Source organism: Odocoileus virginianus, chromosome 5 (assembly GCF_023699985.2).
Source record: "Odocoileus virginianus isolate 20LAN1187 ecotype Illinois chromosome 5, Ovbor_1.2, whole genome shotgun sequence".
In the NCBI taxonomy this organism is placed as follows: domain Eukaryota; kingdom Metazoa; phylum Chordata; class Mammalia; order Artiodactyla; family Cervidae; genus Odocoileus; species Odocoileus virginianus.
In genome coordinates this window covers 61,594,341-61,615,904 of record NC_069678.1, presented here as the reverse complement: position 1 = coordinate 61,615,904, position 21,564 = coordinate 61,594,341, and the positions used below count along the sequence as shown (strand labels likewise).

The 21,564-nt window shown below is 41.7% G+C and overlaps 1 protein-coding gene across 4 annotated transcripts in view; it reads left to right on the top strand.

Annotated features, from left to right (window-relative positions):
- Positions 1–21,564, top strand: part of AK4 (adenylate kinase 4) — an 84,982-nt gene that overhangs the window by 33,087 nt on the left and 30,331 nt on the right. For all 4 annotated transcript variants that reach the window (XM_070468024.1, XM_070468026.1, XM_070468025.1 and 1 more), the window contains one exon: positions 20,446–20,565. In XM_070468024.1, coding sequence (XP_070324125.1) covers positions 20,446–20,565 — 120 coding nt within the window. The remainder of the gene's footprint in view (positions 1–20,445; positions 20,566–21,564) is intronic.

Here is a 21,564-nt window from a genome sequence, read left to right as displayed (position 1 = left end):
CTGTGTTCCCTGGCTTACAGCTGAGTCAGCTTTGAGAAATGGGCATCTTCCAAAGGCAATATCTTTTTTCTAATGTCTGAAGACACATCATGTACTAACCTCAGCCCAGGTGCTGGTGGAGTGCAGGAGAGAGGATTACTCCTCTGAAGGGAGTAGGAAATATATGGCTGTGAGGTGGCTGGTACATGAAGTCCTTGAAAGGTGATTCTTCCAGGCAACCTCTGTCAGCCCTTCAAAGCCCAGTTCTAGGGAGGCAAGTATTCTTGGACCTAAGGTCAGATGGCGGTGACCACCCGTGTGTCCCTGTGAGTCTCAGGCACATGTTCGTCAGCACTGTCTTTCTCTCCTGTCTTGCCCTTTCCTCTCTGAGTCTGAGGGCCGCTCGAGGGAAGAGACCTTGAGGGAAAGATCTGTGTGGGAGGTCAGGTTTGAGGAATAGTTCCAGGTGGATCAGAAAGATTTTGATTGCCATCCTGAGGAGTTTCCACATCATCCTGTAGGCCAGGGAATGCATTCTTGGTGTTGGAGGAGGAAGCGACTTGTGCCAACTGTATTTTCTTTTTTTTTTGGAAAGCCTCTCGGAGTTGTATAGACATGGATCAGAGGAGAGAAGGGGCCATGTGGAGAGTTTAGAGGTATAGGGTTGCAGGGTGCTTAAGAGCTTGGTAGGAAGCAGCTGCAGAGAAATAGTTGCTGTAAGTTTTTATTTAGTTGAAGCCATGTATTTCCCACAGGGCATACTATCACCATTAATGCATATATATCCTGCACACACACATTCTTCCAGGTGCTGCTAGTGGTAAAGAACCTGCCTGCCTAAAGCAGGAGATACAAGAGGCAAGGCTTCAATCCCTGGGTCGGGAAGATCCCCTGGAGGAGGGCATGGCAACCAACTCCAGTACTCTTGCCTGGAGAATCCCATGGACAGAGGAACTGGCAGGCTACGGTCCATAGGGTCTCAAAGAGTCAGACAAGACTGAAGCGACTTAGCATGCATACATATATGACAGAAATGTATGTGCCTGTCCCTTTTGTTAGGGATTTGCTTCACCCTTCCAGGAGAATGGACTCTAACATCCAAAGTGCCATTATTCAAGGAAATGCTCTCAAACACTGAGAGACAGTTAGTAAAGTGGTTAAGGAAATGGAGACTACTTGAGTGTGATTCCTGGCTCTGTTACTTATTATTAGCTGAGTTACTTTCGGAGAATTACTTACTCTTTCTGTATTTCAGTGTACTTGTTTGTGAAATGGGGAAAATATTAGCATTGACCTCATAGATGTTTATGAGGATTGATGGGTTCGTATGTATAAACTGCTTCGGACAACACCTGGCATATAGGAACATATTAGAAAAGGCACAGGAACCAGAGATCAAATTGCCAACATCCGCAGGATCATAGAAAAAGCAAGAGAGTTCCAGAAAAACATCTATTTCTGCTTTATTGACTGTGCCAAAGCCTTTGACTGAGTGGATCACAACAAACTGTGGAAAATTCTGAAAGAGATGAGAATACAAGACCACCCAACCTGCCTCTTGAAAAATCTGTATGCAGAGCAGGAAGCAACAGTTAGAGCTGGACATCGAACAACAGACTGGTTCCAAATAGGAAAAGGAGTACATCAAGGCTGTATATTGTCACCCTACTTATTTAACTTATATGCAGAGCACATCATGAGAAATGCTGGGCTGAATGAAGCACAAGCTGGAATCAAGATTGCCGGGAGAATATCAATAACGTCAGATATGCAGATGACACCACTCTTATGGCAGAAAGTGAAGAAGTAAAGAGCCTCATGATGAAAGTGAAAGAGGAGAGTGAAAAAGTTGGCTTAAAGCTCAAGATTCAGAAAACTAAGATCATGGCATCTGGTCCCATCATTTCAAGGCAGATGGATGGGAAAACAGTGGAAACAGTGGCTGACTTTATTTTTGAGGGCTCCAAAATCACTGCAGCCATGAAATTGAAAGATGCTTACTCCTTGGAAGGAAAGTTATGACCAACCTAGATAGCATATTAAAAAGCAGAGACATTACTTTGCCAACAAAGGTCCATCTAGTCAAGGCTATGGTTTTTTCAGTGGTCATGTATGGATGTGAGAGTTGGACTATAAAGAAGGCTGAGTGCAGAAGAATTGATGGTTTTGAACTGTGGTGTTGGAGAAGACTCTTGAGAGTCCCTTGGACTGCAAGGAGATCCAACCAGTCCATCCTAAAGGAGATCAGTCCTGGGTGTTCATTGGAAGGATGAAGTTGAAACTCCAATACTTTGGCCACCTGATGTGAAGAGCTGACTCATTGGAAAAGAGCCTGATGCTGGTAAAGATTGAGGGCAGGAGGGGAAGGGGACGACAGAAGTTAAGATGATTGGATGGCGTTGCCGACTCAATGGACATGAGTTTGGGTAAACTCCGGGAGTTGGTGAGTGCTGCGGTTCATGGGGTCGTGGAGAGTCGGATGCGACTGAGCGACTGAACTGTAATGTGTGTTTGTGGGGGAGAGCGAGAGACAGAGAAGGTTGGCCTTCTCGGTGGTGTCCTGAGGGATCACTGGGAAGGGATGATACTGAGAGTGGGCAATGGCTTATCCTACTTTAGGCATCCTTAAGCAGGTATCAGGCTCTTTTACGGTGGACTCTTTCACTGTTTTCTAACTTGGACAATGAAGAGAACACGGAGTTGTTATGTGTTTCTGGTGATTTAGCCAGGCATCTTGGCAATTTGCTGCTTTTTGGACATTTGCCCAGCTCTGTCTTCTGTATCCATTTTGCCATCACTTTATAGGCAGTCAGACAAAAAGAAGGTAAGCACGGTGTGTATAATGTAAAGGATAACAGTTGTGTATCCACCACTCAACCTAAGGCATAAAACATCACATGTACCTTGGAAGCCCCTATATGTTCTTTCCCTATGACCCCAGCTGCTACCCTGCCTCTTGTAATTATCCTCTTGCTTTCCAGTACACTTTTGCCGTAGTTGTGTGGGTCCCTCAATACATCTATGGCAAGAGTGTATGACAAAACAAGAGGATAATTACAAGATTCAGGGTCCCTCAATGGGGCTTCCCTGGTGGCTTAGGCAGTAAAGAAAAATGTGGGAGACTAGGGTTTGATCCTTGGGTAGGAAGATCCCTTGGAGAAGGAAATAATGGCAACCCAGTCCAGTATTCTTGCCTGGGAAATCTCATGGACAGAGGAGCCTGGTGGGCTATAGTCCATGGAGTTGCAAAGAGTCAGGCATGATTTGGTGACTAACATACACACACGGGTTCTTCAATAGTACTTTGAATAATACAGTGTAATTTAATCTGTTTTAGACTTTTATATAAATGGGAGATTTTAGGACAACAAAAAATATTTTTATCTCTTGGTCATGCCAGTGAAATATAGGAGACTATTCTTATAACTTGACTTTGTTTTGAAGCAGGCCAAGTTGTCAACTTGATCCCTGAGCAAACCATCAGTGGTCTATAACAAACAGTGTGGTCCTTGTGGCTCCTGTAAGAAACAGTGGCCCTTTCATTGTTTCCCTGACATGTAATGAAATGAGCCATGCCTGGCACAGACTAGTTGCTCAGTAAAACTTCTGAATGAATGAATTGTAATAGCAAGGTCAGTGAACTTCACATGTTACCACTTCCATGTAGTTTGTTTTTAACATCTCTTTGCAACTGAACTGAATGTGGGCGTCCTAGCTGGAAAAGTTATATCCCAATGTAAATTCATAATCTAGCATATAGATTAGTGGTTGAAGTGTTTACACACCTGTCTGATTCTGTCAGAAGTAGCTACACCTGTTATGAAAGGTGCAGTTAGCCCTGATCCTCTAGGTACTGAAAAGAGTTGGAGGGACTAGTTGGTCTTCAAGTGTGTATCAAACATCTGCTTTGTATCAGGTGCTGTTCATGGAGCATTTGAGACAGTGGTGTATCAGACAGACACAATCCTCTGTTGTATGCTGGGGAGGACTGACATGAGAAATAAAATGCAGATGTGGTGAGTGCTGTAAGGAGGGAGGAAGGATGCCATGGGACCATATACTGGGGGCCTCGCTTGTTTTGGAGAAAGGACCTGGGACTGGAGAGTAGAGATGGCGTGGGATGGCCACATATGGGTGATGGGAGAAAATCTTCGAGGCCACTGAAGTAGGCAGGGGCCAGATTTTGGAGGGACTTGAAAGCCACTGCAGTAGAATCCCTTTGAAATGTTTTGATTTTTTTTTTTCACACATTTAAAAAATTTTGTTTATTTATTTTTGATTGCTCTGGGTCTTCATTCCTTTGCAAGGGCTTTTCTCTGCCTGCGGTGAGCGAGGGCTACTCTTCGTTAAGGTGCTCAGGCTTCTCATGGTGCTGACTTCTCTTGTTGTGGAGCGTGAGTTCTAGGGCAAGGGGGCTCAGTAGTTGCGGCTCCTGGGCTCTAGGGCACAGGCACTCCGGCTTGGCTGTCCACAGCATGTGGAATCTTCCCGGACCAGTGATGGAACCTTGTGTCTCCTGCATTGGCAGATGGAGTCTCGTCCACTATGCCACCAGGGAAGCCCTGGCGTGTTTGTAACAAGGATGTGACATGCTCAGATACGCCCGTTTGCTCCACTCCAGCTGTAGGGTAGAAAACAATGGCATGAGATGGTGGGATGTGGAGGAGCTTAGTGTTAGGAGGAAGCTACTGAATATTAAATCCTATCTTTTGAAGCCTAGCTGTAAAGGGGAAATAAAATCGGTTTGAGATTTGTAACCGGGGCAAGATGATAATTTGCAATTTTATTAGTATAATTATGAGCCTTGTGTTCAAAACTGTTTATTTTCTGAGGTGAGATTTAAGGTTAAATGTAGCATCCTGCTTTGGTGAAACCACCCCCTTTCATTTCCACGTGCTTGGAATTGCTAAGAAGAACCAAGTGCTCTGGTTATTTTTAAATGGTTCCCTTTCCCCTCACCCTGCCAGAAGCCTGAGGGGATTTTTCTCTGATACTTACTGTGGCAACTGGGTAGAGTGTCTGGAGGAAAATCTCATAATGTTATGGGCTTCCCCCTTTGATGGGGTCCTCCCTGAGTTTTTGTCCACATAGAGCCTTCAGCAGCTTGCCAGTTACAGTTCACGTTTTCCTTCCTGGCGCTGGCTGTGGGTTTATGTCCGGTTGAGCTGTGGCCCCATGTATTCACCCAGCCATTTCTCCATCCTTGGGGACAGTGGTTTGCCAGGTGTCCTCCCCTCTCGTATGGAATCAAGAAGAATTATTTGATTTTTCAGTCTGTGTAGTTTTCCACTTGTTAGGACATAGTGGCAACTTTCATGCTCCTTCCAAGTGGATTCAGAGAATACAGTTTTCAATAATTATATTTGTTCATGAGTCTGTCCCTCTCCTCTCATTCTTTGAGGTAGCCTCATATTTGTAACTCTTGTGCTTGCGTGATACCTGGCATGTAGTAGTAGTAGTTGTTTAGTCACTAAGTTTTGTCCGACTCTTGTGACCCCATGGACTGTAGCCCGCCAGGCTCCTCTGTCCATGGAATTTCCCAGGCAAGAATACTGGTTTGGGTTGCCATTTCCTTCTCCAGGGGATCTTCCTGACCCAGTGGTTGAACCTGCATCTCCTGCATTGGCAGGCAGATTCTTTACCACTGAGCCACCAAGGAAGCCCAGAGTGATAATTGCTGATGATTTAATTTTTTTTTTTTTTTTGCCTAACAGTGTAAAATTCCATGAAATTTTGCTATTGAACACTTTTGGGGGGCTAGGACCTGATACCAGTGTTGAGGTTCTAAGCTGTGGTACAGGCCTCCTCTGAAGTTGGTACAGAGCCTGGTACATTGTAGGTTCTGAATAAATATGGACTGAGTGAATATTAAGTGGACTCAGAATATTTAAGCCCACAAAACCAGCCACATTCCATATTCTACAATTTTCCCATAGTGAACAGTGTTTACCACCCCCTCCCCCATCTCAGTACTCTTTCTTTCGCATTTTGGATCTTTATGCATTTGTTTGTTTTTGGAAGTCATTTAGTCTCTGGAATGTTTGAGCTGGCAGTCGTGACTGTTTAGGGTGTCTATAGAATGGATTTTGTGCTGACTACAAACCTGTATGTGTGTTCTTATGGTTTTTCTAAGGAAATCTTATTTCTTTAGTAGCTCTCCTAGTTATTTAGACTAAGATATTTTCTTTTTAATTAAGATAATTCACAATGTGTGTCCAAAACCCCCCTTTTAGCAGTGGACAGGGTTTTGCCATATTTGCTGCCCTGAATACAATGATCTATGTGAATATGAACAACTTTAATGTGAAAGAATTGAAGCCAATAAAAAATCTTCCATATCTTGGAAGCATGAATTTTGGAGAACTGCCCAATTTAATAGGTATGCTAAGTTCTGTGTTATCTTAAATTTCTAAACTTGATATTATCTTAAATATATAACCTAATGCATATGTGCTCAGTCACTCAGTCATGTTCAACTTGTTGTGCCCTCATGGACTGTAATCCACTAGACTCCTCTTTCCATGGAATTTTCCAGGCAAGAATATTGGAGTGGGTTTGCTGTTTCCTGCTCCAGGGATCTTCCTGGCCCAGGGGTCGAACCTCTGTCTCCTGCATCTCCTGCAGTGGCAGGCAGATTCTTTACCACTGAATCACCTGGGAAGCCCCATACAACTTAATAGATAACATTAAATTCTGAAAATGTATTTGGTCTGATTTGATCAGAAATTGAAAAAATACATTTCTCACGGTCACCAAGGCCATGTATGTTTTAATTTATATTTAATAGTAATTAAATGAAATAGGTTTTTTAGCTGCATTGCCACAAATTTTTTATTTTTAAGAGTGGAGTGCTGTTTTCTTATAAATACATTTAACATTGAGAATGGTGATATATGTCCGTGCATATACATGCATAATTTTATAATACAGGCCATTTTGTATTCTGACACTTAATCTTTCCCTTGGAAGACAGTTTTTCCAAATGTGGCCTTAATCAGTGTTGTTGTTGCAGGAAGGGGGACCCCTTCCGGGGCCCAAAACTGGGCTCTTGTCTAACACTCAGAAATGAATTGTCCGAGGAGACACATGTGCAGACAGAGCAAGAGATTTTATTGGGAAAGGGCACCTGGGTGGAGAGCAGTAGGGTAGGGGAACCCAAGAGAACTGCTCTGTCACATGGCTTGCAGTCTCAGGTTTAATGGTGATGGGATTAGTTTCCGGGTTGTCTTTAGCCAGTCATTCTGACTCAGAGTCCTTCCTGGTGGTGTATGCCTTGTCCAACCAAGATGGACACCAGAGAGAAGGATTCTGGGAGATGGTTGGACATGTGGTGTCTCCTTTTGACCTTTCCCTAACTCTTCCAGTTGGTGGAGGCTTATTAGTTCAGTGTTCCTTACCAGGACCTTCTGTCATAAAGCAACTCATGCAAATGGTTACTGTGATGCCTGGCCAGGGTGGGGGGTTTCAGTCAGTGTGCTTCCTTTAATAAATGCCCCCTAAGAGACTTCATACTCAAGATACTTCTTGGGAATTGGGGCGGAAGTCTCTTTCTTCTGTAACTTCTTCCTGCTGTACATGGGTGTAGGTCTGCCTAGCAGAGCAGAAGTCTCTCTCTACCTGATCTAAGTCAAGGTATTTTTTGCCTGAAACCAGTATTCACCCTTATAATAACAGCACTTTAGTTTGAAACTGTTGGCTCCTCTCAGAGATGAAATAGACAGGGGTCAAACAGGAGACCTAACATATGGTCATCCCTGGTCCCCAGAAACAGGAGGCAACATTTGGGGTGAGGGCTGCAGGGTTTGTGACTTTTTTTTCTATTGGTTGGTGGTGAGGCAACAGATTGTGCTCCAGGAGTCTTGTGTTTAGTCTGAAATCACCATCCTCCACCTGGGTGGGGGCTCCAGTTCTATAGAAGAACTCAAAGACATTGTTACGCATATTTCTTTGAGTAGGAACCGGGACCTTGTATGGAGGCTGTACCGTTTGATTGTTCCTCCTCTGTTTCTGTATCCCCTCCCTGCCCTGGTTAGCAATTGTTTGAATCCACCCTTTGGAACTCAGGGAAGGTCGAGGAGGCTGAATGAAGCCTACATCCTACAGACAAGAAATGGAGAACAGAACAGATCTGTACTCCAGAGTCGCCACCCCACCGAGTTCTGCTCAGTTTTAATTTAGGGAACTAGGCAACTATGACTGTGACAACTTCCTGTCACAATGGGGCATAGGACTGCCTCAGCTTGGAGGATAGACACTGAATTGGAAATACTACTGAGTTCCAAGTTCTAGATCTGAGTCTTGTATGATTAAAATCTCAATCCCTTGGTCTGCCATTTTGGTGTAACAGACCCAATTAGAAGTAGTTGGAGGAATTTTAATAGACAAAATACATCTCATTTCTTTTTAGAAGGATAGGCCTGAAACCCAGTCTGGACCTGGTTTTACAAAAAGTAAGGTTGCAGTTACTAACTTCCAGCAGACATTGTTTTGAGAATGGTGGCATCCAAGTCTGACATGACTCAGAAAACACTCAAAAAGTGTTTAGCAATACAAGGTCTAGTCTGAAAGTACACACATAGCATCACCTAGTTATTTTCCAGGATGTCTGAACCATAGCTACTCTATTTTGACTTTTAATTGTAAAATTTTCCTTAATAGCCAAGGCAGATGTCACCATTAATGACGTCAGTGTTTCTCTAGGTATGAGAAGATATAAAAATTGAAACTCATAAAATCTTCTCCTGAAAAGATCTAAACTATCTGAAGGCCTGTTCTGCCAGTTTTTCCCAGAGCACAGAGTGCCTCATTCCTGATTTTCACCCTGAACTTCTTTCAGGGGAGTTGAAGGTCATCAGTTGCAGTGGCCATGATTTAATCTTTGTAGACGTAGATGGCAAGTGTCAGTTTTCAGTTGGCAGAGCCCCTTTTTGCTCATAAACTTGACCATGATTTTGAGGGGGGCATTTCATGACCATTTTATCCCATGGTGCTGAGAATATCCATTCTCAGGTTTGGCAAAGATTTTGTTGACAGGCCACTCAATGTGCTGTTACTGGACTAGGCCATAAAACAGTATCCAAAATTCTCTGGACCACCTGTCTTACTAGCCTCTTGGTCCAGGAAAACATTCCCTCTTGTTGCCTCTTCCCACATCTAGAGTTACACTGTTAGCATCATCAATCTCATATGGAACTATATATTATTCTATCAGAGGCCTCAGTCACACATTTGGCAGTGTAAGAAACAGCAATTTTGTAAAACAGGTGAAATACAAAGAACATAGCCAGCAGTATTAGTAAAGTCACAAGTAAGACTTAAGAACTTCCATTAGATGTACCCCAGTACATCCCAGGTCATCTGACTTTGTCTACTCTGTAGAATCTTTATCTCCAGGGAAATTATATATTGGCACTGTCTATAAGGCATATAGCCCTGTTTTCTAGTGTTACTAGACTGATTATCCTTAGTATGATTTAATTGTTTCCAACACAGAGGAGACTTTAAACCTAAATTACCATAGCCTGGTGTTATCTATATAAATCCATCCCATAATTGTGGGAGATTTTTTTCCTCCTTTGCTGAAACTTTGCTTGTTGCTCTGACTGAACTTGAGTAATAGAAGAAAGCTCAAATTCATGGCCAGAGTCAGAGCAGGCATTATTAATTGGCTCAGTGAGGGGATCCCATCTAGTAATATCACAGTGACCTGAATATGACTATAATTTTTTTTTAAGTAAATTTTCTCAGGGCCAACCAGTTAGAGCCCTGTAGTAGAGAAATTTACCAAGATAACCCAGAACTAGACACAGGTAATTGGCCACAAACCCAACAATTGGTTTGATTTCTAAAACTAGCATAGGATCATAGGCCTATGATAGAAAAGCATTTGATTTCTATGCAGAGGTCTAAGAAATCAAGAAAACATAAATGATCATAGGAATCAGGCCCATCGTCTTGGGCAAGCTGTCTACCTCTGAAGTCGTCATCTTCTCATCCTGGTGTAGTGTAGTTTCTTCTCTGTTTGAACATCATTTTAAGGTGAGATCAGTTCAGCTGTCTTCTCTATAGACCAATCCAGTGTAGGGGCCTTTGGAAGTGGGAATTAATCTAAGAGTTAATTTCCCTTCAGTTTCATTGTGCATGAGCTAGTTAAGAGTACCTGATAAAAAAAAGTCCTTCCATCCAGGTTGGAGACAGTCCCTTAAATTATGTCTTTTTCCAGTCCTGGTTGCAGGTCATGAGGCATCTGATATTCATCCAAAGATAGATCACTGAGATAAGCTTCAGAAACAAACTTAGGGTGTTCTTTAAGAATTCAATTAAATTTTACATTAATATCACATAACAGCAAAGAACTATCCAAGAAATGAGTCTTACTAGATGCAGACCTCCATTAACAAACTGGGATTTAACATTTATTGAAACATCTTTCTCTCCCTAAAATTACCCTCAATTTTTTTGAATCAAATATAACCAAATTAAGGCTAGTTTGTTTGCAAAATAGGTCTGTTCTCACTAATTTTGGTCTGATGATTTATATAATCATAATTGGTCATAGACTTTATTTTGCTGAAACATATATAAAGTCTCAGACTGAACTTTTAAATTAAAACAGGGCTGGGAAACTCACTCCAAAGACTGATCACAGATTTTGCCTAACAAATTTAGGTAAATTCTTCCCTTTTTAAGGTCTCCAAAATTCCTTGAGATTTTTGTACCTGTTAGTGAAATAACCTTCCTAACTCATTTGATAAACTTACTGGAAACCTAAGAGTTTCCAATTTCTGGAGGAGTCAGATAGGGAGAAAATATAATTGTTTTGTTTATAATGTATAATTTTACCAAAGTATTGTCATAATTAGTTTGAGAGGAAGCTTTTTCCTACTCCCGGAAAACATAAGATTCAAACCCATTTGAATCTTAGAAATCATAAACGATAGAAACCATGAAAGTTGTAAGCATATTCACTGGTTCATTCAGTCCTTTGTTAACTTTTGTGAAGTCATCAGGTTTTTCATTAGAATACCAGGACATATAAGAATGTTAAGGGCTCCATATAATTTCTAGGATATCTATATTAGTAATATTTACCATACATTATAACATGAGAGAATGTATTACTCATTTGATAATATTTTTCATGTAATTTAACCAACCAAATAAACTCAGTGTAATATCTCTCTTTGGGATGTTTTAGGGGCCCTCTGAAGCACCACAAAGTTAGCTAAAGGTCACAGGAACTTCAAAAGAATTCCATTAGGGAAGTTTTGTCAAAAAAATCAATTTAAAGGGTTTAGGACATTTGGTCAGATTTAGTCAGTGTTGATGGGTGTATCTTCATGGCAAATCGATGGGGAAACAGTGAAAACAGTGTCAGACTTTATTTCTCTGGCTCCAAGATTGCTTCAGATGGTGATTACAGCCATGAAATTAATAGGTGCTTACTCCTTGGAAGGAAAGTTATGACCAGCTAGACAGCATATTAAAAAGCAGAGACATTACTTTGCCAACAAAGGTCCGTCTAGTCAAGGCTATGGTTTTTCCAGTGGTCATGTATGGATGTGAGAGTTGGACTGTGAAGAAAGCTGAGTGCCAAAGAATTGATGCTTTTGAACTGTGGTGTTGGAGAAGACTCTTGAGAGTCCCTTGGACTGCAAGGAGACCCAACCAGTCCATCCTAAAGGAGATCAGTCCTGGGTGTTCATTGGTAGGACTGATGTTGAAGCTGAAACTCCAATACTTTGGCCACCTGATGTGAAGAGCTGACTCATTTGAAAAGACCCTGATGCTGGGAAAGATTGAGGGCAGGAGGAGAAGGGGACGACAGAGGATGAGATGGTTGGACAGCATCACTGACTCGATGGACATGGGTTTGGGTAGACTCCGGGAGTTGGTCATGGACAGAGAGGCCTGGTGTGCTGCGGTTCACGGGGTCACAAAGAGTCAGACAAGACTGAGTGACTGAATTGAACTGAGCATAAATACCAGTGAAAATTTTTAAAACCCTTGAGTTCTTAAAAATTTTTGGATGGCACCAAACATTATTCATTTATAGTCCCAATCTCTTTAGTTTTTCTGTAAAAGGAAATCAGTGTTTAGTAGTAAATGTTTCAAAATCTTATTTTATTTGAAGTGACCTAACTATGCAATAGACTTCCAACACTTAGTTTAGTGCAACCCTTAGAAATTCAAGTTACCCCAATCTGGAGAGACTATTTTAAACAGATATTCCTATAGCATAATTATTCTTAATAGAGCTTATCTAAAAGCTCATGTCTCATTTATTTTTTTTTTAGAAGTTTCTTCACTCGAGGTAATTTCCTTGTTGACAAACTTGTAACAGATACAATAATATTTAACTTATGTTAAACCTAGGTACAATGAAAACATTCTACTTAATGTTAATTATTCTAAGACATGTCTATATTAGATAGGCCAACAAACAAACATTAATATCAGGTATTTAATACTGAATATTTACCAGTTCACATGAACTTGGAATTTATTGTTTAATTTAGAATTATTTGATTTGTAAGTGCTTACCTTTCTTTAAGCCAATTAAAAAGAGCTCATTTACAAGTTAATCTCAAAAATATTATCCAGAGACACATACTGAGACATATTGAGACAGATACAACACAAGATCTAGCTTCATTTTCTAAGTTTGGTCATGAATTAGATATTACAATATAAAATTTTCTAGTTCATAAAAAGCAGCTGGAGTAAATAAATGTTTAAAAGGTTTTTTCTCAGTCTGAGGAGTTAGAGATGATCTAGATAAGTGCCTGAGAGCCCTGGTCTCAAGGCACAGGGAAAGGAAATCAGGTTCTAACAAAATGGCAGCAGGCCTCAACCAAATGGTGGCCAGACAAAGCAAATTGGCCATCAGAAATCACAACAGAGAACACAGTTAAAACACACACATAAGCCTGGCAGTCCTCATCAGACACTCCCTTAAATAGAAGAATACAGTCTCTCAGAAAACCTCCTATAGACACAGAACTTCAGATCCAAATACTGATAGAGTAAAGGAAAATATCTCAGGTCTTCAAAGATTTCAAAGGGAGGAAAGGAAGCCAGGTTGAAAGAAGGGGGGAGGAGGCAGGAGGGGGGGGCGCCAAAGGGGTTGCCTTACAGACGTCTCCTGCCATCTGCAGATAACCCAGGTGTTACGGGACTTTACCCTGGGACTCCAGGGAATGGAGGACTGAAACTTAGCCCTACCAGAAACCAGACAGACCCGAACCAGAATTCGAGTTCTTTGCCAAGAGGAGGTGATCAGTCTCCAATCCTCAGCTCAGGCTGAGGCCCTTTGACCAGATTCCAGGACTGGGGGACTAGAAAAAAGAGGAAGGATAGGAAAGGTTAAGGAGAGGGAAGGGGAGGGAGGTCAATAAAGTCTCTTGTTCTTTACCGGTCGGGGCACTCTGGCCAGTTGTCCATGTCAGGAGGAGACCAGGGACGAAAGGGTCCCAGTTGTGGCCGCTGGGTCTGGTCCATTGGCAGTCAAACTGGCCCCTGAGTACCCCGAGTAGTCAGGATGTCAGTCGCAGTGAAGAAGAGTCCCACCAGAGTCGCCATTTGTTGCAGGAAGGGGGACCCCTTCCAGGGCCCAAAACTGGGCTCTTGTCTAACACTTGGAAATGAATTGTCCAAGGAGACACACGTGCTGACAGAGCAAGAGATTTGATTGGGAAAGAGCACCCGGGTGGAGAGCAGTAGGTAAGGGAACCCAGGAGAGCAGCTCTGTCACGTGACTTGCAGTCTTGGGTTTATGGTGATGAATAATAATTAGTTTCCGGGTTGTCTTTAGCCAATCATTCTGACTCCTTCTGAATCCTTCCTGGTGGTGTACGCCTTGTACAACCAAGATGGATGCCAGAGAGAAGGATTCTGGGAGACGGTTGGACATGTGGTGTCTCCTTTTGACCTTTCCCTAACTCTTCCAGTTGGTGGAGGCTTATTGGTTCAGTGTTCCTTACCAGGACCTCCTGTCGTAAAACAACTCATGCAAATGGTTACTATGGGGCCTGGTTTCAGTGTGCGTCCCTTAACAGTGTTATGGTCAGTCTCATAAACACGTAATTAGGTGTTCTTTTTTCTTTTTTTTTTTGGTTGTTGTGTCACTTAAAAAATGCAAAGCTGTTGGCCTTCATTTATAAAGTTCAGTTTTAAAAGCTTCCTGGTGGTTTATGGTTTATTATTTTAGTGAGCATGTGTGTGCATGTGTACGCACAAAGGATGCAAAACCTGTAAGAGAACATATGTGTATCTACAGCTTTTCTTTGAAATACTGCTTGAGAAATTGGCTCAGGTCTATGTTTTAGCCAAACATGCTGCATTAGCGTTTAATGATACTGCTTTCTCTTCCAAGGGAACTGACAAGGGCAGATGAAGGTCCTGTTTTCTGGAATGGGCCTGTCTTCTGACCAGTGTTTTATTTCAGATTGCTGTTGTAGGGAGGTCTTCATTCAAATGCAAATTCATTGTTAAGTTCATTTTGCTCTGGCTGCTGTTGGCTTTTCCTGATTTTTCTCGGGGCAGGGGAGGGGGATTGAGAAACTCAGAGGAAGTTTGATTTTGTAACAGATTAGAGGGCATGTTGTCTGTCCTGCTCCAGGGGAGAGCCAAGGATGCCAAAAATACTTGGGAAGGGATGCTGCCCTTTGAGCTTTCTCTTCATTAGTAAATTGGATTAAGATGGTTCTGGAAGCCTTCCACAGAGTTATTTTGAACTTGAGTTGCACAGTTGATGATGGGTCAGCTCAAGGTACTCTCTCAAGGGCCAGAATGTCATCTAATGTTGCTCCTGCAGGCCTGTCTGTGCTGGGATTATTGTCACAGCCTCCTTTGCTTTCATCACGCCAACCCCATCCGAATTTCACATTGCCGTGGGCACGTGACTTGGGTCATGTGACAAAAGGCTCTGCACTTAGTGCAATGCTCTGCTGTTACCATCTTGAAATTTTTAATTTTTGAACCAGGAGGCTCCGTATTTTCATTTTGTCCTGGGCCCTTGGAAATCGCTTTTAGCTATGAGAATGCCATTTCTGAAGCTACCTGTTTCCTTTAATCCTTCAAAGCCCATGCTGCTTTTCTGGCCTGTCTAGTGCTCTCTGTCTCATGCTGTGCTTATTTTCAGATATTACTAATTGAAGTTCCTCCAGGTATGCCAAGCAGCTCCATGCCTCTGCAACATTGACTCCTGGTATTTCCTTCTCCTCATTTTCCCTCCCCTATGTGGCTCTTCTCTATTCATAGTTTGAAATGCTGAGGAAATGAGACTGAGCTGTGAAACCCTATGTGGTCATCTCACCTAGTTAGTACTGATCCCACTTTGTCTCATATCTACCTTGAAAAAGTTGATACCTGGCAAGATTGGGCTATATTTGACACTGGGGTAATGGTTCTGTAATAACTTTAAGGCTGGTCAGATTGATTCTTGCCTGGGGAAAAGAATTCTCTATAATCTTCAATGTATTCATTCATTCATGCAACGAATTTTAATGGCATTTCTATGCATGCCAGACCATATTGTAAGCACTCAGGACATGGCAGTGAGCAAAGTTTTATTATTTTTCCCAATGAGCTAATTATATTCTAGTCTGGGGGGGGGCAGAAAGTGAATTCACTGATATATCAGTATATAATATGGAAAGCCTGTAGTTTTGGAAAAGAATGCACAGTAGGATAAGAGAGTAGAGGGGGATTGGGACTTGTGTGTCTGTGCTTGTGCTCTTTGGATAGGGTGGGAGGCCTCTCTGAGGTGATACTCAATCAGAGACCTGAATGCTGAGAGGACTTGACCTTTTGAAATTCTGGGGGAGTCTTCCTGGCAGAGGGAAGAACAAATGCAGGGGTCCTGCAGTGGACACATGCTTGTGATCTTCAGGAGAGTGCAAGGAGACTGTTGTGGACTGTTGTGTCCATCTGGACTAGGATGGGTAGTGAAGAGAGAAGTGGGAGATGGGGTCAGAGAACTTGAAGGCCAAGGGGAGGACTTGGCTTATAGTCTCAATGAGATGGGAAGTCATAGGAGGGGCATAATGGGCTTTAAAGGGGTCACTCTGTATTTATGCACAGAAGTCACATCACATGCTGCTGAGAAGTCAAGTGAGCAAAGAATTGAGAGTTGGCTGCTTAGGTAGTCTTAATTATTCTTTTGATTGACTCATATGTGCAAGAACCCAAAAGCACTCTTGTTTTGTAGCCAGTCAAGGATTGGTATGGGTAAAGGACTCGCTTTGATCTTAGCTATGGGATCCTTTATCAGTTCTCTCCTCTTCACTTTATAAAGATTTCTAACTTAGGCTGTGGAGTTTGTCTCACTGCTTCCTTCCTTTTCCTCCACTTTGTGATAAGCTGCAAGCTCTTGTTAACCACCAGGGCAGCCCAGGGCCTTCAGTGTGTTTCACAGTGGCACAGACGATTCTGCAGGACCACAACTTGTTCTAGTTTGTTCAGCAGTTACTGTGGTGCTGTTATGTTTTGATCGATTGTCCTGGGTATGAGAGACATGTGGAAGTATAATATTAAGATTTCCGTGTTCAGCTAGGTGTAGAGAATGGGAGGGGAACTGCCTTGGTAGTCCAGCGACCGACTCCACACTCCCCATGCAGGGAGCCCAGGTTCGAGCCCTGGTCAGGGAACTAGATCCCACTATCTGGCAGAGCCAAATAAATAAATATTTTTAAAAAACCAACAACAACAAGAGAAATCAAGAAAATCAAGACAAGTGGTGCCTAATCTTAGATGATATCTGAGGAGAGTACAGTAGTGCCCCCCCTGTCTGTGGGGAATGCATTCCAGGATCCCCATTTGATGCCTGAAACCAAAGTACTGAACACTATAGAAACTATGTTTTTTCCCTATACATACATACATACCTAGGGTAAAGTAATTTTGATAAAGTAATTTAATGGTAATTAATAAATTAGGCACAGTAGGAGATTAACAGCAATAACTAATAATAAGATATCAAACCAGTCAATCCTAAAGGAAATCAGTCCTGAATATTCGTTGGAAGGACTGATGCTGAAATTGGAACTCCAATACTTTGGCCACCTAATGTGAAGAACTGACTTGTTAGAAAAGATCCTGATGTTGGCAAAGATTGAAGGCAAGAGGAGAAGGGGATGACAATTAGATGATTGGATGGCATCACCGACTCGATGGACATGAGTTTGAGGAAGCTCCAGGAGTTGGTGATGGACAGGGAGGCCTGATGTGCTGCAGTCCACGGAGTCGTAAAGAGTCGGACACGACTGAGCAACTGAACTGAATAAGATAGAACAGTGATAACAACATACTCTAGTAAAAGTTAGGTGAATGTGGCCCCTCAGATTTAGTGCTTTTTTCATCTTAACTAAGCCCTTCTGCACTGTGTTCATTACTTCTGAAGTTTGAGGTGCAGCAGCAAAACTGAGCATGAATTTCCTTTTTCTTCTTCACAACTTCATGGATAGATTTGCTCTTACCATGGACCTTAGCAGCCTCAGCATACAATATTTTTCTTTCCTCCTTAAGTTGAACTTCTACCTTTTTACTTAAAAGAAGCTCTGTTTATGGTTTCTCTTTGGCCAGCATCACTGTTCTTGCACTTTGGGTTATTATTATGTAAAATAAGGTCACTGCACAAAAGTATGTACCGAGATAGCTACCAAGTGACTAACAGGTGGGATACTGTAGATGAAGGGATGATTTGCATCCCAGGCAGGATGGAGCAGAATGGCAAGAGATGTCATCGTTCTGCTCAGAATGGTGCCCAATTTAAAACTTATCAGTTGCTTATTTCTGGAATTTTCCATTCAATATTTTTCAGACCATGATTGACTTTGGATAATTGAATCCAGGGAATCTGTTAATAGGGGAGGACTCTGTTACTGATGAGGCAGGAAGCATCCAAGACAAGAACAGAGTGGGAGAGTAATGTGATTTTGGACAGGATAAGTTTGAGGTGTCAGGGGAGGTACATTTTGAGCCATTTAGGAGATAACCAGAGGGTCTTAGAGGTATCATTTTGGACACTGTTCTTCATTAAATTACCGAATTCAAATGTACCGCAGTACCATAACTCTTCCATCTGTAGGGACCTGAAACATGAATTAAGCCCAATCCCTCTATATCAAAATCCCTCTATAATATCCCTTCTCTGAGTCTCCATTCAAATATTTCCTCAGGCGACTTTTCCTGTCCATTTGCAATTCCCACTAGTACTAATTCTAAGCCCTGGGGATTAAATAAATGCCTTTTCCATCTGTCCAGAATCAGGTTATGGGTCAGTTGTTATCATGTCCTTCTCTGGGTCTTCTCTTTTCTGTACAAGATAATTCTTCCTCATTAACCGTTTTCTCATGGGATGTTTCAAACCAGTTCACATCTTGGTCTCTCACCTTGGAAGATGTATATTTGTTGTTTTCTTGTACCTTAATGTTTGGTGGATGAGACTGAGAACAGGACTCTGGGACTGGCCTGACCATCACAGAGTAAGCCTTTCAGTTGCTCTGAGCATTCTGTCTGACAGTGATTTTTCAGATGTAAACATGTTTCTTACAGGTATTACCCAAGAAAACTGAAAGCATATATTCACACAGAAACTTGCACATGAGTGTATGTTGCAGCATTATTCAAAATAGCCCCAAAGTAAAAACAACCCCAATGCCTGGTAACTGATGTATATATAAACAACATGTGATATGTCCATACAACAGAATCATAGTATTCAGCCTTGAAAATGAAGTACTGATATGGTACAACATGGATGAACCTTGAAAACATGCCAAGTAAAGGAACCAGACACAAAAAAACTACACTGTGCATACTTCCATTTATGTGAAATGTGCAGTATAGGAAAACTATAAAGACCAAAAGTAGATAGTAGTTGCCAGTACCTAGAGGGAGGAAGGGAATGGGAGAGTGACCGCTAGTGGGTATGGGGTTTCTTCCTGGGGTAATATAAATGTTCTGAAATTGCACAACATGGGGAAGGTATTAAAAGCCACTCAATTGCACACTTTAAAATGGTGACTTGTAGTAATGGTATGGTGTGTGACTTGTATCTCAATAAAGCTGTCCTAAAAAAATACAAGTTTTACCTTCCTGTCTGAAGGTGAGGATCTTATGAAGAATCAATGAAATAACCAAATAAAATGTTTAAAGCACAACACCTGCTAGTTTGTACTCCCAGTTAAAGATTCTTATTGTTGCTCTCAGGTAAAGTCATACTGCTTAAATATTGGTAAGCTGCAACTTTCAGTCACTGCTACATTTGTAGACTATTACCTGTTAAGTAGTATGCAGTCAATAAATCCTTATTTAATGAATGTGTTTTGTTCACATTCATATTTAGCCACTCATATGTTCTTTTTCTTGCAGTGCATTTCTGAATCCATATCATTGGGCCTAACTTTGGGCTCTTTGTCCACTGGTAGCAATCGAGTTGATAGGGAACTCTTCACAGCCCATGTTTCAGTGTGGAAGATGAAGTTGGCAGTATAGATTCAGTCTGGGAAAGGAAGGTCTCTACCTTATTAAATACAAGCAGAAGGTTGTATGATTTTTAACCTTTTTTCCCCCAGTAATATAATTCTGCTCTGTGTTTTTATAAGAACTTAATTGGCCTGTCAAGAATGCGTTTCTAATGGTTCATTATCAGATTGCTGGAGAGCTGAGGACTTCATCTGGATTAAAAAAAAAATTCAATTCCTAGAAATTTAACAGATGTTCTCCTGAACCCAACTGACAATTGCCATGTATAACAAAGTGTTATTTTAAATTATGATAGAAGCATTTTTTTCTTGGAAAAAAAATGGAAATTCACGTCTTTTCTTGAACTTGGCATTCCTCTAAAAACACTGAGTTGCTTCTACAACTGCGTCAGCAAGGTGCCATCTGCTTAACTGAGGCTCATGAAAAGAAAGAAACCCATTGTGTTTGTATCATCCAGCACTTTTTCTAGAAGAGTAGTGGAAATTTTCCCCTTTGGTTTCTGAGGAATGCTTGACTCTCTCAGCTTCCTTTAGTCTTCCTGTACCGTGAATTGTGAGGTCGATCCTGTTTCCTTGTTACCGGAAACTGGTGGGAGGCTTGGGTCCAGCGTGTGGCTCACCGCTCACAAGAGAGCGGACTTCACTCCTTTCCTGGCCTTATTGGGTGCCGCTCTCCCTCTAGACTCCAGCTTTATTTCCTGCTCTGATTTTCTCTTTGCCCTAATTTATATTTCCTTTCATTTTTATTTCTGTCTGTGTATATCTTCAAGAGATGCTCTTCTAATTCTTTGGCAGACAACTGGGAGACAGTGTCACCATTATTGAAGCCAATTTTAAAAATATCACTCTTTAAAAACCTTTCCCCCCAGGACATCAGGCTGGAATGGAAGGAAAAGCAAAACTGTCAGGAGAGAGTTGGTAAGCATTTTGTTTTCTCCCAGAAGCTTTTTTTGAATGTCTTTTTCCTGTTTTTTGATAGAAGTTGGTGATATGGCAAAGCAATACATAGAGAAAGGCCTTCTGGTTCCCGATCATGTGATCACACGCCTCATGCTGTTGGAGCTGGAGAATAGGCGCGGCGAGCACTGGCTACTCGATGGTGAGTTGAATCTAGGGGCCCACCCGGCTTCTGCTAGTAGTGGGTCATGGTCTCCTTGAATGCTTCCATAATTTCTTACAGATTGCAAAGTGCCTTTTTTCCCCAGTCATTTCTTCAGACATATTCCAATTTGGCAACATAATTAAAAAACCCATGTGGTGAAGCCTTTTAATTCCTTTGTCTGCAGACTACCATCCCTTAAAGCCATCAACTTGAAGCAAACCTTAATTGAATTCCCATTATTGTTCCAGTTTTGACGGTGCTTTTTGTTTCCATGACTAAGTCATCATAAGTATGACTCATCTTAAATCAGGGGTTCTTTCATTCAAAATAAATTAAAAGCATTTGTTATCATTTTTTTTACCTGTCAGATTTAAAAAAGGGAAAATCTGAAAATCTTTTTTTATTGAGGGTGTAAGAAATAAATATTCTTGAGAATAAAATGGGTAACCTTTGGAGGGCAATTTAGTAGTGTTTAGCAATTCCCTGCTTCATTTCTTGCCTAAAAATATATATTCAAGGATGTTTATTTTCAGCAATCTTTGAAGATGCTGGTTGTTGTTCAGTCCCTCAACTCTTCGTAATCCCATGGACCGCAGCATGGCAGGCTTCCTGGTCCTTCACCATCTCCCGGAGTTTGCTCAAACTCATGTCCTTTGAGTTGGTGATGCCATCCAACCATCTCGTCCTCCATCGTCCCCTTCTCCTCCTGCCTTCAGTCTTTCTCAACATCAGGATCTTTTCTAATGAGTCAGCTCTTCGAACAGGGGGCCAAAAGTATTGGAGCTTCAACTTCAGCATCAGTCCTTCCAGTGAATATAAAGGGTTGATTTCCTTTAAGATTAAGTGATTTGATCTTGCTGTCCAAGGGACTCTCTCAAGAGTCTTCTCCAGCACCGCAGTTCAAAAGCATCAATTCTATGGTGCCCAGCCTTTTTTATGGTCCAACTGTCACATCCATACATGACTATTGGAAAAACAATAGCTTTGACCTTTGTT